The following is a 16834-nucleotide window of genomic DNA, read 5'->3' as shown; positions in this document are numbered from 1 at the left end:
CAAATGCATGCTGCTCACTTTTGTATGTAGTGTGTCACGCTATTTCTTGTATTTTGTTTACTTAGATAATTAGGCGGGATTAATTAACCAACTTCTGAAGCAACGAAGCTATAGGGGAAAGAAATCCATTTAGAAGGTTGCAGAGCGGTTTGCAAAACGTCCGAGTCAACAGTTTCTGTCTTTCTATCTATTAAGTACTAGTGTTTTTCAGCTGACTGCGCATGCCCGCAAAATAAAATAAAAAAAACACCACGTGACATGCCCGCTTGCGCGTCGTGATTGCACTGCTCACAAGCGTTCCGCGCACAAACGAACATACCATTTAGCCAGATGTGCTGCCGCTGCGTCGGCTTATCGCTATCATGAACCGCCGCCAGGGAATCGCTGGCGTAAATCGCGAAGCCAACGCCTTCGTCACTGCCCTGTCGCCTTTTAAGCGGCAGCACGCCCTGCTAGATGCTATGTTCGTTTGTACGCGGACAGTTTGGCAGCGCTGCAATTACGGCGAGCAAGCGGGTATGTCACGTGGTATTATTTAACGAGAGGAAAGGGGGTTAACCGAGAGACCCGATTTTTATTAATCATATCCACACCTATCCATATCCCCACTTGCGGCAAGTTATTTCATCCACTTTCATTTCCATTAATTTATAATTTCTTTAATTCACTTAGTACACGTAATTTCCACTATGTTGTCCTTGGTGTCAATGTTTGTTGGCTTCTTATGATGTGTTTTTTTTTTTCGTGGGTATCCGCAGTAAGCTGAAAAACACGAATACTTGATTGAAAATTATAAACTGTCTAATCGGACGTTTTGCAAACCGCTCTACAACTTTCTAATTGGAGTTATTTTTGCCTAACTTCGTTAATTCAGCAGTTGGTTAACTAATCTTGACTAATTATCGAATTAAGCAAAATACAAAAATTGCGTGACGCACTACATACAAAAATGAGCAACATGTATTTGGTCGCGTCGTCTTAGAGTGCATCGGCACATTTTGAAACTCTGGCTAAAGTTCGCCGAAACCACATGTATAAAATGCAAAGGCAAGTCGCACCACAATGAATTTTATAAGTCACAAACACACAAAAGCGGCCGTGAGGTAGAATGTGATGAGCACGTAAACAGATGAGAACACGCAGAATACAAATGAGTGTAACACGTAATTGCTTGGCTCGTATATAAATCTGAATGAATTTATAGACCCTTAGTTCAATATTCCAACGCGGAAGGCGGCGCTTGGTGCTGACGCAATCGACTTCGATATACCCGCTGCACCGTTTGCGAAATCGAAACCGCGGCAGCGTTCGCGATTCACATCGGCAGTCTGTGCTCTTCTGCAGTACGGCAGGCCGGCGGGCGTGCGACCATTCGTCCGGAAAATGGCGAAACTTCAGTACGCGTGCGCTCGAACCTTATCCTTCACTGCCATGGGAACGGGCTGACAATGCGAGGCGGCGAGCTCCCAGGGAAGGCGCGCAGGCAAAGAAAGCTCCCCTCGCCTCGTGTACACAGGCCACACCTGGAACGTTCCGAAGCCGACTAAACACTCTGGTGCGTCAGTTCCTCCAAAAAAGGAAAATGAGGCGAGGGGGAATGGAAGCGAGGCACGGCCTATGCACGCGGAAAGGTGAGCCCGAGTCCGCATATAACGGCGTTGCACAAGACAGCGGAAACTTCTCGCGCTCCTTCTTTCTCTCTCTCTCTCTTGGCGCGCCGGCGGCGGCAGCGTCAAAGCAGAGGCGTCTTCCTCGGCGCGATTTATACACATCGGCGAAGCGGTGTAGTAGGCAAGCGCGCTGCGTATTGCCGGGTGCGCGTACACTCCTACACTGGGAACTAGCGTCTAGTGGGAAAAAAAAAAAAGGCGCGAAAGAACGAAACCGAAAAAGGCAACAAAACAAAAAAGCGAGTCGCGGCATTATCTCTCATTGCGGACGAAAAGGCAAGCATGAGGGGAGCACTGAAGTGGCGGCGGCCCCCGCTGATAGCGTGAATACGGCCGGCCGGGCGCGCGAGCACCGTTGAGTACGCGCAGACAAGGTGTTGGCCCGTCGTGCGGCTGCGTGTACTACACGATTCGAGACGTCCTCGCATGGTTGCCAGCCGTCGCGCTCGGCGTCGCTGCAACGGTCATTTGAATATCGGAGCGTGTTGGATGCGATGTTCGCCAGCCGTTGCCTCTGCACCGCTGTCGCCGCGTCGGCGCGTCTAGATTGATTACAGCGCCCCTACCGCGGTGTAGTTCCGTGTTTGTGTGTGCTCCGTCCAGACGGAAGTAATGCAGAGAAAATGGATTTCGGAAGGTGAGTTGCCGATAGATCACCGATCCCTCTTGCCTGTTCGCCGTTCGTAAAGACAAAATTGAATTCGATCATGTTTATATCGCATCATCGAGCAAGTAGTTAGACGAGCAGCCATTTCCATTTGTGGCGAGGTTCGAGGCTGGCTCTGTGGGTGCGCATCGAAATACGTTAACCACGGTAAAGAAATAGATAAAAGTGGGCTGCCTAACTCATGCGCTGTGCTACATCGACATTTGTTTTGTGCAGAGGAACACGTTCTTATTGCTGCAGCTGCTCACCCTTACTACTACTTCCCCATTAAGTGTCTCAACCCACGTTATGTCAGTAAACGTAATGTAATGAGACATTAATGCGAAAATATACCGAGGTATAAGTGTTTCAGACCTATGCGTGCTAAGCGGCGACAACAGGCGTAATATCTGAGACCCCAGAACGTTTCAGATCTTGACACTGCGTAACGCTAGGAACGTCTTCTCAGACTGCGTGACGGTGCTTACAGAAATGGTTCTGTATCATATGTATGCGTGTGTGTGTATGGGTCTTTTTCATTCTTTCTCTCTCTCACCTATCGCATCCCCTTGCCCCTCCCCCGGTAGGGTAGTGAACCGGAGATAATCGCTGGTTAACCTCCCTGTCTTTCCTTTGTCTCTCTCTCTCTCTCTACCTTCAACGAAGATAGGTCCTCCTATCGAAACGTTGGCCAGCCTTCCTGAAGCACCTTATCCGTGTTTATAATCTTTGTACCACGCTCTTAAAAAATTTACACCCTTTGGGGCATATCCTGTCCCACAACGATCCACTCTAAAAATGTTTACACCCTTTGGGGTGTCTATTTGCCACGCAACGATAATCGTCATCTGTCTTGCCAGCATTTCCTTTCCCGAGAACGCTGCGCTCGTTACTTTCCTGTCGAGAATGCTCTATCATGCTGATAACGTGCAGGCCGTTGGTTACTTGGAAGTACCGGGCTCGCAGCGTTAAAGAATGGAAATGCGGGCAAGACAGATGATTATTGTTGTGGGACAAGCCCCAAATGGTGTAAATTTTTCTAAGAGCGTAGCCGTCATACGTGTTGCGCGCATTTCCTTTCTTTAACGCTGCGAGCCCGGTACTTCCAGGTCATGAACGGCATGTGCGTTATCAGCGTGACATAGCATTTTCGACAAGAAAGTGGAGAGCGCGGCGTTTTCAAGAAAGAAAACACAAGGCAGATGACGATTATTGTTGTGGGACAAATGTACACCCTGAAGAGTGCAACTGCGTTTATAGTGCACAGTGTGCTCCTACATCTGTCAGCCCCCTTCTTTATTTTGGATTACTAAGGAACGGTGTGACCCAGAAGCTTGAAATCGAGTGGACACTCCAGAAACGATAGCGATGTCAGCGATGCGCTGAACTCTTCACACACCGCTTGGAAGACTTTCACTCCAATGCTGCCCCCATTACTGAAAACAGCAACAGAAGGATCGAGGCCAAGCTCTCGTGGGTTCCGACAAGCGAGACATTTTAAGTTTTGGCTGCGCTTAGAAGACACAATCCAGTTTAACTCTATGTACACTTTGCTGCGCTCACTTTGTGCGTAGGAGTCGGACTTAATGCATACAGTGGGGCACGTGACCAGCAGTTCTGCACCTCTTCGATATATATCTGAGTTGTATGCACTGTTTATGAGAAGCTTTTTCTTTTCTCTTTGTTTGCCCTCTCCCATACGCATTTTTTGCTAAGGTTTTTGGCACTGAGATCGCCTTCAATATGCCATCATCACCTTGTAATGAGGCCCACCTCATTTCCACTTGTCACGTAAATACACATTTATTTATTTCTTGATGGTACAATTTTTCTCTCTATTTTGTCACCCGTATATGTCTGTTCTGAATCAAATTTAGTGGCCGCCTGCGCACGGACTCAATAATTGTGCAGAGATTCAATTTGATAGGCGATATATTAAGCAGTATATTGATTATTCGAATAAACAATCCAATACGAGGCTCTTCAATCTTCCTTACAGCTACCTCAAACCGTATTTTAAGCAAGAAACTTGGATCTTGGATCCTATAACAAGGGAATTTTGAACTAATGGCCCAGCTTAACTAGAAGACAACCTCGTGTCTTTGCAGTAAACGTTGGACCATCGTAAAAAGAAAAGGCGATGGCTGTCAGCGGCCAACTGACTCTCACTCATGTGGAGATTCTGAGCATTTCGGGGAGATTTTACCGGCTGCCCCGACGTCTGCGGGATGTGTAAGATGCTGCGTGCTGTAGAACATTTCCGAGCATGTGGGACATGTACATACAGTATCCCTAAGTGCCCGATATCGGTGCACCGTTATCGCGACATATTCAAGCAGGCGTTTCCTCAGAGGAGAGCTTATCTATGACTCACGCCACGGAATCTTGTGGCTCGGTTGTTCTTGCATCACCTGCGGCCCTTAAGCGCGGGCTGCGCTCTTGCGGTCGTATTCGCGAATGAAGAAAAGCTACGTCAGGGAATAATTATCAGGTCTATAAAACACACAAAGCAGAAAAAGAAAAAGTGAAGGGACGAAATTTGAACATCCAACGCGCTTGTTGGTATCTACATGTGAAGCGAAGCTTTGGCGAAGTGATAATTAAATGCTACACGACTAAATGCAACGCGTACAATTGCGTTTATGTTCATCCTACGCAACGTGTAATCACGTGTAGTTTTCATGGTCCTGAACCACACAGCACACAACTTTAATTTCATGCGTCATTTAAGTTTATGCACTACACCGTTCACAAACTATGGCGAAATGCAAATGCCAAGTCAGGTGGACTCACGGTGTGACACGTCTATCCAGCGATATCACCAGGATGACGTATATGATGCTTGTCTAGGAAAGAATCGTTATGCCAGTAGTATGCACAGAGAAGTGCCTCACGCATTTAGATACATTCAGGCATTATATCAACCTTTGTCAAGGTGACACTTGCCCCGTCTGGGAGATGGCGAATAATGGGCTCATACCCAGTGGCTGAAGAATGGGGAGACTGAATATAAAAACTATAGGGAAATCAAAGAAGCCGTTGAATAGCATGTGCTATTCCATTAGGAGGTCTGCGTACTTTATAATACATATCAGCCGACACTATAGGGGGGGGGGGGCACAGGTCATATGTGGTGATTTATCGTTTTGTTTTACTGGCGCTACTTTGTCATTACTTAGATATATAGCCGGCAAAATACCACCCGGATTGCAGCTGCCACGCCAAACGTCGTGGCATGGTTGCTAGCACCAGACGCTCTCATAAGAAACCGGCAGTGGCGACCGCATTAACTCTTTCTGTGGAGTAATATAGTATCGCCAAGTTAGCTATTACTTGTTGTAGCATGTTTCTTGAGTGTGGCTATTTACTCTAAGTATTGTATTTTTGTTCAATGAAGCAGCAAGAAGAGTATGGGGACGCACACTGCTCTACTATAAAACAACAGACAGTCGAACCCTTTCACCTCCGGCCTAACCCAGTTATCCGAAATGGGGTAGACCTCACTGAAATTATGGGTTTTAGCTCCTCAGGATAAAATAAAGTTCGTTGTCTGTCTGTCCTCCCCAAGACGTTTAAACGTATCTTTCTCTATCGAGCTACGTTTCCGGTAACCGAAAAGTTGCAAGCCGCAAGCTTAGGTAGAGCTCCGTTGCAGCACAAACACCTGAGGATATCCAGGAACGTCGCGATGGCGTCTTTGGTAGCCGGAGTGTCAGTAGTACAGAGCACCCCCACCACCCTGTCATCGCCCTCTACAGTACGTCCGAGGGTTTGCGACCATGATTTGATGACGTCGCAAAGAAACTAATAAACGGCGCCTTGTAGGGATTCAATCGCCATAACACAAAATCCTGTACGGGCCTGCCTGCCTCGCGCATCGGTATGCAGAAAACAAGACAAATTGCACAGCGTTTTCGCAATACGTGTTACCGTTGAACTATTTCGATTTTTTCGTTATGATGTAACGGGCTAAACACTGCAGCACATGTGAAGTCGACCGGTTTCATGTAACGCCCGACGAATGCAATCGACTTTCTTCGCGCCACGAAAGTTGCTGCTCTTCAGCCACAAAGGCTTCATTGTCTCATTGTAAGAACTGCCTGCTCGCGCAGGACTCGTTCTTCGGGTTTCTCCACTCGTGACCCGCGTGGCTGACCACGCCCACTCTAAAGCGCTGGGGTGTAATCGAGAGTGCTCTGATCGACTGCAGGTATTACAAAAGACGCCGATCTCGATGACTGCGCTAGAGCGGCCTCGCCTGCCTTCGAGAGGCCTGCGTTTCAAAGGCAGACGTCCGAGGTCATCTCTGCCATCGATGAACCAACGGAGAACATCAATCTTAGCTGGTAAGAACTCGAGCCGCATTATTTGAACCTACCTCGTTTTGACCTGTGATTGCTTCTCCGAAATTTCCTTAACACACTCCAGGTAAGCTGGAAACTAGGCCACTCGTGATAGCACTAATTTTCTTGGATTTGCTATTTTGCATTATTTATGAATAACAAATGACTCGGAACGCTATCGCTGAAAACTAGGAGGAGGAGGTACGTAGGAGTATCGCCTTCAGCCGCACCCAGCCTTGAGGAGCTTGTCGACAATTTATCCGCTTGAGCGCCGCCTTTGACATGAGTATGGTAAGAGCAATAGCCACTGAGACGCTTTCGAGGACATCGTGATTTCGACACGCATCGTCAGACACGCCGCCATGCTGACGGGAACAGAAAGGAAAAACAAGCTGGCAGTTTACGGACCTTCAGCTGAACGATGCATCGTCGGCTCACCGAACTCGCCTTCCCTGTACAGTGCACTAAGATATATCTGTTGAGCGTTTGTACTTGCAACTATACTTCAGCAGGATCTAAGAGAAATCCCTCCAAGGGACCAATGTCTTCGAGAGAGCTCTGTCAACTGCACTTGTGTTTGCTGCGCCTACTATGTAAAATACAAGTTCATCAGTTTGCTTTCGGGCGGGAAACACCGCGTCGAAAGCACGGCGAATACAGTGATGACGTAGTTAAACGACTTCTCGCCATTTCAAATCCTACAGCTGTCAATATATAAAAAAAAACTCGGGAACAATGTTTTTCTTGAAAATCTGGGATTACTAGTATTCCCAAAGCAGTTGGCCGTTCGTTCCAAATCCCTAGGAGTACGCGAATCTAATAATATTTGCATCTCTATCCTGATATCAACCTGTTGAATATTTGCTACCGTACTCCAGTAATAGCAAACGCGAGCATGCCATATTTCGGCGTCTGATAAATGAACGAATGCTAAAGCAAGCAAAACACTAATAATCTTTTTCTGATGCATGGATTTACTTTTGCAGGAACGCACCTGAGTTCTACAAGAGGTTGAAGCGCTTTCGGAGGACTCAACTTGAATGTGAGTGACAGGTAATCTAAAGTGAGTCTGAACGCTTGCGGTCAAATGGGAGGGAGCATTCACTGTATGTGACCAAAGAGGATGTTGCCCCAGAGAACTTCGGTCGCTTCATTTTTATTAGTAATGTAATTGGCTACTGAAATAGATGCAGTACTATTTTTACAACGATATTACTATTATGTAGTTCGGACCGAAGCACCAAAGTGATGCGGAGTGTATGCAAAGCATATGTTTCACTTGATTATTTTAACGCGAGAAGTTGAGTTGCACAGAGCTGTCAACAATTTTCGCTTTTAAATATTTTCACATCATCATAATATTACGTAAAAATATCACTGCTGAATACCTTCGATAGGTGCTAAATAATATTACTATAGGCACTATACCGCCAAGTCATTCAAGTACCACCACAGACTTCCTTTTCAGCTTTATGATACTGAGGTACATATAGCACAGTGCAGCAATGTTGCATTGTGGGTGCTTAGCCAACTATGAAAAGTTGTTTTCTTCTGTTATCAGCTGCTTCCAGTGTAGAAGTTTAGCTATTGTTTACTTCTGCTACTCCAATTCTGCGTACTTCGCTGCGAACAAAAAGAAAGAAATGTAACGAGCTCAAAGGAACTAAATAAAAGGTGCATGCGGCATCTAGTATGACATAGGCCTAAAAAGACGGCGGCAGTCATTCAATTCCACAATGGCAGCACTGCATCGCAGAAGTTCAACGTAAATGGCTCATACGATTTCTAATTTACTTCTGGTATTTTTTGAGAGTGCACATCAACATAGCGGATTGTGTACAGACCAAGTGCCGTTTTAGTACCACCTCTCTATAGCTTAGATAAACAGTTACGAAATAGTCCAGTGATGTTTCCTTCTTTCTGTGCAACTTATTCGGTAGCTTTTATTCTTCTGTATTTTCCACTTTCTCTTCCGGCCTTTTCCTTCCCCTCTTTTTAGTCACCGAACCTTTTTCTTTTTCGTTCTGGTCTTCTGCTCTCCACCGGTTGCGTACTTTGCAATCCAAGACAATGTCTCTTTGCACCTGGCATTCGTTTAAAGCCACGTCGTAAGTGGCTGTTTAAGAAATCGACCCTTACTTTAAAGTCCTTACCACTTTTCTCCCACAGATGACACTTGGAACCCCAACCGCTGGGCCAGCTGTCCCGAGGTGGTCAACCCATCGCCCCAGACACTGATCACGCCGAATCCCGGCGTGCGCTTCTACGTCGGCACGAGCCCTTCGGGCCAGAGCATCAGCGATGAGGACGAGGAGCAACGACACAAGACGTACCTCTACTACCTGCTCAGCACCACACGGAGCGCGAGCTCGGAAATCCGCTTCCTGGACCTCTTCCAGGAGGCACAGGACAATATCCGCGCCCTTCCTCGGCAAGAGAGCAACTCGACGTTAGACGTGATACTCTCCTCTCGGCAACAGCTGTCCTGCTCCCCTTCACATTCCTCTGCCGCCGGCCAGCGAGCCTCTTGGTCCTCTGGCGGCGGTGACGAGTGCTTCAACCGGAAGCGGTTGGTGCTTTACGCCCAAGAAGAGACCGGGGCCGGTGAGGTGCTGCCTCATGGTCACCAACACCATGCCTACTCTCAGCCCGTCAGTCACGAAGGATCGCGCGTGAGCGTGGCCACAATCAGCGCGTCTGTAAGCGAGAAGGTGACGCTGCCGAGGAGGCTGTGCAAAGATGCTCGCGACACCCGCAACGGCGGCGTGTGGTGCCGCGCGTACGACAATCCGTGCTTCGTCGCAACGGGCAGCCCGAAGTCTTCGTTCCAGAACAAGGCTTCTGCAACTGTTCGCACCTGTGTTAGCAATGGCGAAACCCGCGTGGTGGCGCAACAGCCGTCACCCGTGCCGCCTTCCGATGCGCTGTTTCATCCGGACCGGAAGTGCAGTGTGTTCGACGCGCGAAGATTGAACGCCATTCTCCGTTACGTGTTCTGCTGCGACTGCTGCGTGTGGGATGCGGGCCGCGCGCGTCGCCCGACGGAATCCTAGGGGTGGCCGCGTCAGCGTGAGCTACGTACTCTAGGTAGGGCTTGTGATATGATAATACCGTGAGTTTTAAATGTACGAACTGCCTCGCCAATAGGCTGAATGCGGAGTGAACAATAGTTTGCACCACATCGTTCGCCTTTTATTAGACGTATAAATCGGACAGATCTTGTCAACACGTCAGCCAAGGACTTTTCCAAAGAATGTTTGTACAGTGAGAAAGTTTTTAGCGGTTATTTAGAATGTTTAGTATTGACATAAAACAAGACACCAAGTGCCTTTTATTTCGCATACGTGTCCATGAACAAGAAGCCTTTTGTAGCCTTGTCGTCGTTGCACTCGCACGAAACGAAACTCAATCTCTTCACTATTCAATTTTGTGAAGAGAATATTCTGGAAATATTCCTTGAAGCCGGTTTACTGAGCCAAAGTGAAATGGGAATACAGAGATCTGTGCAGTTCTCGCTAGCTAGACATCCCATACTGAGAACAGCTTTTATACCGCAAGCTTCATTGATGCCATTTTGGTCCCTACATCGACAATGAACAGTTCTGAGCAGACGAGATTGCTAACAACTTCTATCGCGGGCGCTGCAAGCGGGCTTGGGCCGACACTTCTCGAGCCGACACCTTCGGGCACTTCTTCCACAACAACTGCGGCGGCACGCCAGTCAGTCTTTCGCTTGCTTGGTATCACCTCGTTGTTAGCCTATGCCATGCATTTTCAAACGATCCTACACTCGAAGATTATCTTCTACTCCATCGAGTTGAGCACAGCGCCACCCATCGACCAAAGAAGGCGCTGCGCTTCTCAAGAATTGCAGTGAAGTGCCAGCAGAGGGACCGCTTCTGTAGTGGAGCAGCGTTGCCATCCACTCTCTGTGGGGCTATAATAAATATGAGGTGGTGTGAGGAATATGGAAAGGGTGTAATGGTGCGAGCTGTAACGTTCGCAAATGGCATTCTGTGCTTAAAATCAGACATCATGTCGGGGTTGGAAGTTAAAGGTCGGTGGGCCGGTTGGCCTGGGCCAGACGGTAAAACCACGAACGAGGTAGTGCAGGGAGACATGGATTGGGTCTCTTTTGAAATCAAAGAAGCGCAGAGCGAAATTGGTTTTTAAGAAAGGCTAAGGAACATGGATGAAAAGATATGGCCGTCTAAAGTGCACAAATATCTGTGCCTCAAATGCATAGGCACGGAAGAGAGGAGGAAGTCAAGAAAGTTGGCAACCAGATACATGGTAATTCAAAGTGTGAATAGGCAGCCAGAACTGGTACAAATGAAATGAGAGAAACAGAGGCAGTAAATTGGAGACAAATTATAGAAATAAACAAAGCCATGGAGATTTACAAAAGGTGGCAAGAAAGAAATCAGGAGGGAAAATTTCTGTGTTAACGCAAAGGGGAGTGTCTTGCTATTTGAGAGCGAGCTGGCTGCCTGAGAACAAAAACATACCAGAGAAAGTATTCGCAACAGGATGATTCATTTGTGTGCTGCAGCGAAACGTTCGGAGACAACTCGGCACATCCTTATAGAATGCGAAGGTATTCACCCAGCGAGAACTATAGGAAACGTGCGCCTTCCAGAAGCGCTGGGATTTAAAGCGGGTGGAAGCATTAACCGGTCAGCAGTCGAGATATTGGGGTATTAGTGGGAAACAAGCACAAAAGAAACTGATTGTACCAGATTCGTTGCAGGCATTGGTAACGGTACAATGTACATACAGAGATTTTAAGGGAGCGAGAAACATTTAAGGCGAAAGAAAAGATTAGGGAAACATACAGAATGCTAAACTAAAGATATCTATATACTGATTAGCTCAAGCAGGTGACTATTTGTCGCCATCCCGTTTTGTAGGGGAATCCCAATAAGTCATCATCATTCAGTTGAGATATACATAGTGTTCGAGTGAAGGAGCGTTCTAGAACATCGGTTTTACCCCCGTATTCTAAAACTTTCCTTCGCTAACACTCCACCTCGACTCAAGGAAGCGGATGGCAGCGCCCTTTCTCAAAAGCCGTGGTCAGTGCACTTCATTGACACTGCGCGGCTATTCTTATTAAGTGTAGCGTCATATTCAGTCGAGGGACGGCACTGTGATCAACCCGGTGGAGTGGCGGAAAAACTACGAGTCGAGTATCGTCTGAGAATAAAGGTGTTAAACTGGCTCCTACATTGGCCCCATGAGTCATTGCTGCCTTTAGCGGTCGCATTTCGTGAGCCGCCATAGCGCAGGCTGGAACGTTAGCTTTCATACGGTAACGTGCCAGGTCTGATACACACTTAGGCACTTTCTTTTCCCCAAACAGCTCTATTTCATTTTATCGATATCGTGACGACGTGACGATGATCCCTTCTTGCTGTGGACGAGACACAGCTGGAGATCTTTGGTAGGGAATGCGGCAATAACAGCTGATCGCAGTACAAAAACACAATGATTATTTTTGTCTTCTCCAGTGCTTTTTTACGTGCTCTGAGCTTCTAGTCATTGTTCTCTGAAACAATAAAATGTGATAGATAAGCATAACAGTCTAACCGCGCTTAATGCACAATGAAATAAAACTATCAATCCACGCAACACACATAATGCTTTAAAGACCTTTTGCACGCACAAGAACCCTGGCGCCATCCATTGTATGGCCTTCTAATGGGCTTTATAAACTCACAACTTGAGTTAAAGCGCAAGAGAGCACGTAGGACAACAGAAGGGCAGGAAGTCCTACGTGCTATGTTGCACTTTACCTCAAGTTATGCAGTACGAACTAGTCCACCAGTCTGTTCTTGTGAATTCAACCCCTGTGAAGGGAAAGAAAAGAATATATAGTAAACTAAGCTCTTTCGATTTTACGCACTTTAGAAATATGATACACCATTAGGACAGAGTTTTTCTATACCGGAAACGTTAAAAAGTGTTTCGCAAGGACGTCTCGAAGCCGATGAACCAGAGCCTTGTCACAAATATTCTTTCCAACACCTCGAACTTTTCCCGCTGGGCAAGTTACCTTTTGGGTACCTGTGCGTACTTCTTGCGAATCACGTTTGGCACGACGATCGTGCTTTCAATATCGAACATCGAACCCACTTAAACGGTAAGAGCAATGTTAGGTTAAAGAAGTAAGCTCGTATTCCAATTCCTTGTCGCCTTGTTAGTGTCAAAGGGACACTAAAGAAAAACAATAAATCAATTTAAATTGATAAGTTATTCTTTGAAAACTCCGTTGCCGTTAATTTCATGATAACAAGTTGGTTATTATAAGAGAAAATAGAGCTCAAAGAATCTTTTTTTTTTTTTTCGCCGAAACCATCGCGCCGGTACGTCAGTGTGACGTCACAAGTTTGAAAGTGTTTTCTCGTATTCGGGCCACGTTGGCTCAGTAAAGGTTTGCGAAACTTGCCATCTTCACTCTTTGACTCCTTTCGCACACAATGTGGTCTATATTTACTGCTAAAGAATTAGCTAGGACCTTGTAGGCGTTGTCAAGAACCATGACGTCACTGTGAGCTGTACGGGAGCGTTAATGCGGCGTCGCCACCAGTCTTTTCAGTTTTTCGGAGGGGGGGGGGGGGGGGTCTTTTTTTCTGGCTTATCAAGTGTCGTCTCGTGGCAAGAGTAGTGTACTTGGTATTGAAATGATTTCTTCCAACGCAGACTAAATCATTTTTTCTCTATGGTGTCCCTTTAAAAAGGAACAATCAAACAGCCCTTACGAAGGTCTCCGCAGCAACTACGGAATATGCGTATAAAGTCGCCAGTTTTGTGACGCAGCCTATGCGGATAGGCGTGCGGATATGTCGAGAGCTGAAAGAATCCATAACAGCTACCGCTGTATAACAAAACAAAAACAACAAAAGAAGCGAAATGCAAGGTACCTGTGAGATTGCTGGTGTCGCTGTGCATGCGTCCTGGTGCGAGAGCAAGCGGACCCGAAGCGCAGCCTTCCCACCTTCCTTTTCCGCTTGCTTTAGGTCAATGACGCGACGCAAGAACTAATAACAGCCTGTGTTTCTAACTGCTCCGTGTGGCATCCGTCGGTCTCCTTAGGTAACTTCGTCGGACCACCATTTCTTGGCGCGGACCGCGGAGGTCGCCAGTGTAACCGTCGCCGCCTCTCGCACAATAGCCGGACGCAAATTCCACGTTGCGGTAAGGCCTGGGAGACCTGGTTAAAAATGAGTGTTGCTTGCGGCCCTGTCTGGCTGACGGGAATCGTATGAACGGCGCGTAGAGGCATTGCTAAGTTACCTGCGGAAATTACTCGGGTAGATTCGCTACAATTGATCTGAATTGCTTTTTTTCTGAACCTCGAACTTACGTAGTAGCCTGCAGCGGTGATCCTTGAGGCACAACGACTTACGCTTACGCATGATCCGCATTAATGGGTGCTTCGCTTCATGTATTGAAGAGGATGAATGCATCGCTCACTTGGTTGCTGCACGGAAAAAACAAACTCATTGCAAAACAGCGTGGATCGCAGACAAAGTTTTATGACAGCCCTGATACGAAACGGTGCAATTACGGCTGGGGAGGAAGCGGTACTCTGTCAATAAAGGGAACCTGAAACGATTTTGACGATGCTGCACAAACGTGCTGAGTCGTTAGGGTAGATTCTCCAGATCATTAAGTCACGCATTTAAGTGCTCTGCGTAAAGCGTGTAATTTACTGTAGGGTTTCAAAATGCGCATCGCTACCGACCGCATCGGCGCCGCTCCCCTGAGTTTTCGGCCGCCCCATCCCAATTGACGCGTTTGGCCCAATTGACGTCAGGTGGGCCAGCTATCCGATTGGTTACCCAGGTCGCGTCATCAATAATTTTTCCAACTTTATGGTGAAAAAAATTCTTTCGTAATAGTTTAAATGTTGCTTAATTTCTTTCCATAAAAAAGTGACGTACAGAGTACACAATGACAATTTATCACTACACTCAAGCAATGGTGAAAAAAGTTTTTCGTTGTAGTTTGAATGTTCGTTAATTTGTTTCTATAAAGAAATGACTTAAAGACAGTACACAATGATAAGTTATCACTACACTCAAACACTTCCGGCCCACAGCAAGTATTGTCTGCTTGTGTTACAACGGGTTCCGTGTTGACACGAGCTGCGCAGTCAGTGCTGGTGTCAAGCTTTCCTTTCGTGAGCTCCATGTATCATCCTTGTTACGTTGTAGTGTCCATGCCATTATCACGACCAGGCACTGATACCTTAGTGTACAGACTCCTGCGCGATATTGTGTGGCATTCCGCAGTATATTGGGCCTCGCTAGGTCGTCGTCATCACCGCCTTCAAGAACTCTACCCAGAGATGAAAATACGGATACCACCGACCATGAAAAGGTGCAAGACAAGCTTGCTGCACGGATTCCTGTTACTCATCAGCCGGACAGACAGTCCGAATTGTGAGGAATGCGGTATTCCTGAGGCGAGCGAACACCTCTTGTGCATCTGCCCGCGATTTCATGTATAGAGAAAATCGCAGACGGACACCTTGTCAAAATTTGTCGTTGGACCACTAACTGAAACGGTTCTATTGGGACCTTCGCCTGATCCTTGTCATCAGCCTGATAGCCTGAAGGCTCTAAACAAATTTTTGTATGAGAACGGACTGGACAAGAGACATTAAAGACTCTTGGAGCGTGCAAGATTTTCACCATTGTCTTCATCCTAATGAACGCCTTCTCTATTCTCTTTCTACACCCGTTCCTCTTCCCCCAATGCCAAGTAGCAGGTCATACATAACATTGATTCAGGCCATCCTTTAGGCTTTTGTCTCATAATAAATACCTCTCTATCTCTCTCTTGTTACGTTGTGGGCTGCAAATCTAGTGATCGACGACATGTCAAGCTGCGACATCGTGTCCCTCTGCAAGGCAACATATCGAACGGAGTGACTGTAGCGAATCGGGCTTTCGGTATCCGATCGACGCCAGGGTCTACACGTTTGCGGCCGTCACTCCACGCCGGAGGATTACTACCACAATAGAGAGCTTTAGCGGGTCCGGTATTCGGGTAAACGCAAGTGCAAGCGGACTGGGCGTTTTTTATAGGATCAGCGGAGGCGCAAACGTCAACTTTCTGCACCGTGCAGCCAACTGGTGGCACAGAGCTCAACCAGACAAACAATGACCTAATATAGCAGTAACCAGGTCTATTCTACTTTTGGCAAGCGCCTTCATTACAGCGGTAGTAGTATGGATCGAGGGGCTCTAGTGTACACCTCCACCCATCCGTCAAAACGCCCAGCTTGCCTGCGATTACCGGAATCCCGGACACGCTCGGCGCTGCGACAGAACGCTCGCAACGCACGCTGCTTGGATAGTTCTCGCTGGGGATCCACGGACAGGCGGCTAGCGGAGAGGTTGGAGAGGCTTCGCGCGATGGCTCCAAGACAACCGGAAGTACACGACACGACGTCGCATCATGACGCAGAGCAAGTGAAGGCGGAGCTTAACCCCGATCGCTCGGCGAACGAGTTGAGTAAAAGAAAAGCATGGTTAGGTAGGAGGGTAACCTGCAATCGCCCGTAGTTCTCTTATATTTAGACGCTTCATTTAAATTGTGGCGCTGATGTTTTACTGTAGCTGTACCCTACGCGTCTAGAAAATTTGTCCAAACCGTTTCAGAAACTCTTCAAAGCGCCGCATGACATGTGGTGCTATCTTCCTATAGTAAGATAATCTCCAGACAACACCGAGCTCATGTGGAACGTAAGTGAGCCCCTGATTGCTTTTATATCGATTCTGTTGCTTTGTCCTAGGCTTTGAATACTTTAGTTAGGCCGAATTGCAGGATAATAGTAAGTGCTATCAATTACAAGCTGCGGGCCTCTCCTTTGACGTGCTACTACAGTTGTAATTAAGTCAGGGATCTTATGAATTAAAACATATCGCTTTAAATGTGAATTTATGCTTCTCTGGTTGCTTAGCTAAAGCGTATAAAATAAATGTGCTCTCCTTGATTACAGTACATGCGGAAATTCCCGCTGGAAGGCATAAGAACTGTATGGCAACATTTGATTACAACCGAACTGACAAAGCGGTCGCAGATACTATATGCGGCTCCTTCAAGACGTTCCGTTTATCAGTGAGCGCAAAAAATATGTATGCCCAGACAGAGATGCTTGTGTG

General features: G+C 47.0%; 1 protein-coding gene across 3 annotated transcripts in view; it reads left to right on the top strand.

Moving 5' to 3' along the window:
- LOC126542230 (uncharacterized) overlaps nt 1-12239 on the top strand; it is a 33342-nt gene extending 21103 nt beyond the window's left edge. For 2 of the 3 annotated variants that reach the window (XM_050189196.3, XM_050189194.3), the window contains exons 2-4: nt 6527-6662; nt 7646-7701; nt 8829-12239. In XM_050189196.3, the coding sequence (XP_050045153.2) occupies nt 6527-6662; nt 7646-7701; nt 8829-9712 (1076 nt within the window). In that variant the 3' untranslated portion in view covers nt 9713-12239. Of the gene's footprint in view, nt 1-1762; nt 2308-6526; nt 6663-7645; nt 7702-8828 lie in introns of those variants that run through there. The other variant, XM_050189195.3, reaches the window with a different exon arrangement.
- The last annotated feature ends 4595 nt before the right edge of the window (nt 12240-16834 follow it).

This window comes from Dermacentor andersoni, chromosome 2, assembly GCF_023375885.2.
Source record: "Dermacentor andersoni chromosome 2, qqDerAnde1_hic_scaffold, whole genome shotgun sequence".
Taxonomy (NCBI): Eukaryota; Metazoa; Arthropoda; class Arachnida; order Ixodida; family Ixodidae; genus Dermacentor; species Dermacentor andersoni.
Note: the sequence above shows the minus strand (reverse complement) of the source record. Positions and strands in the feature narration are given on the sequence as shown.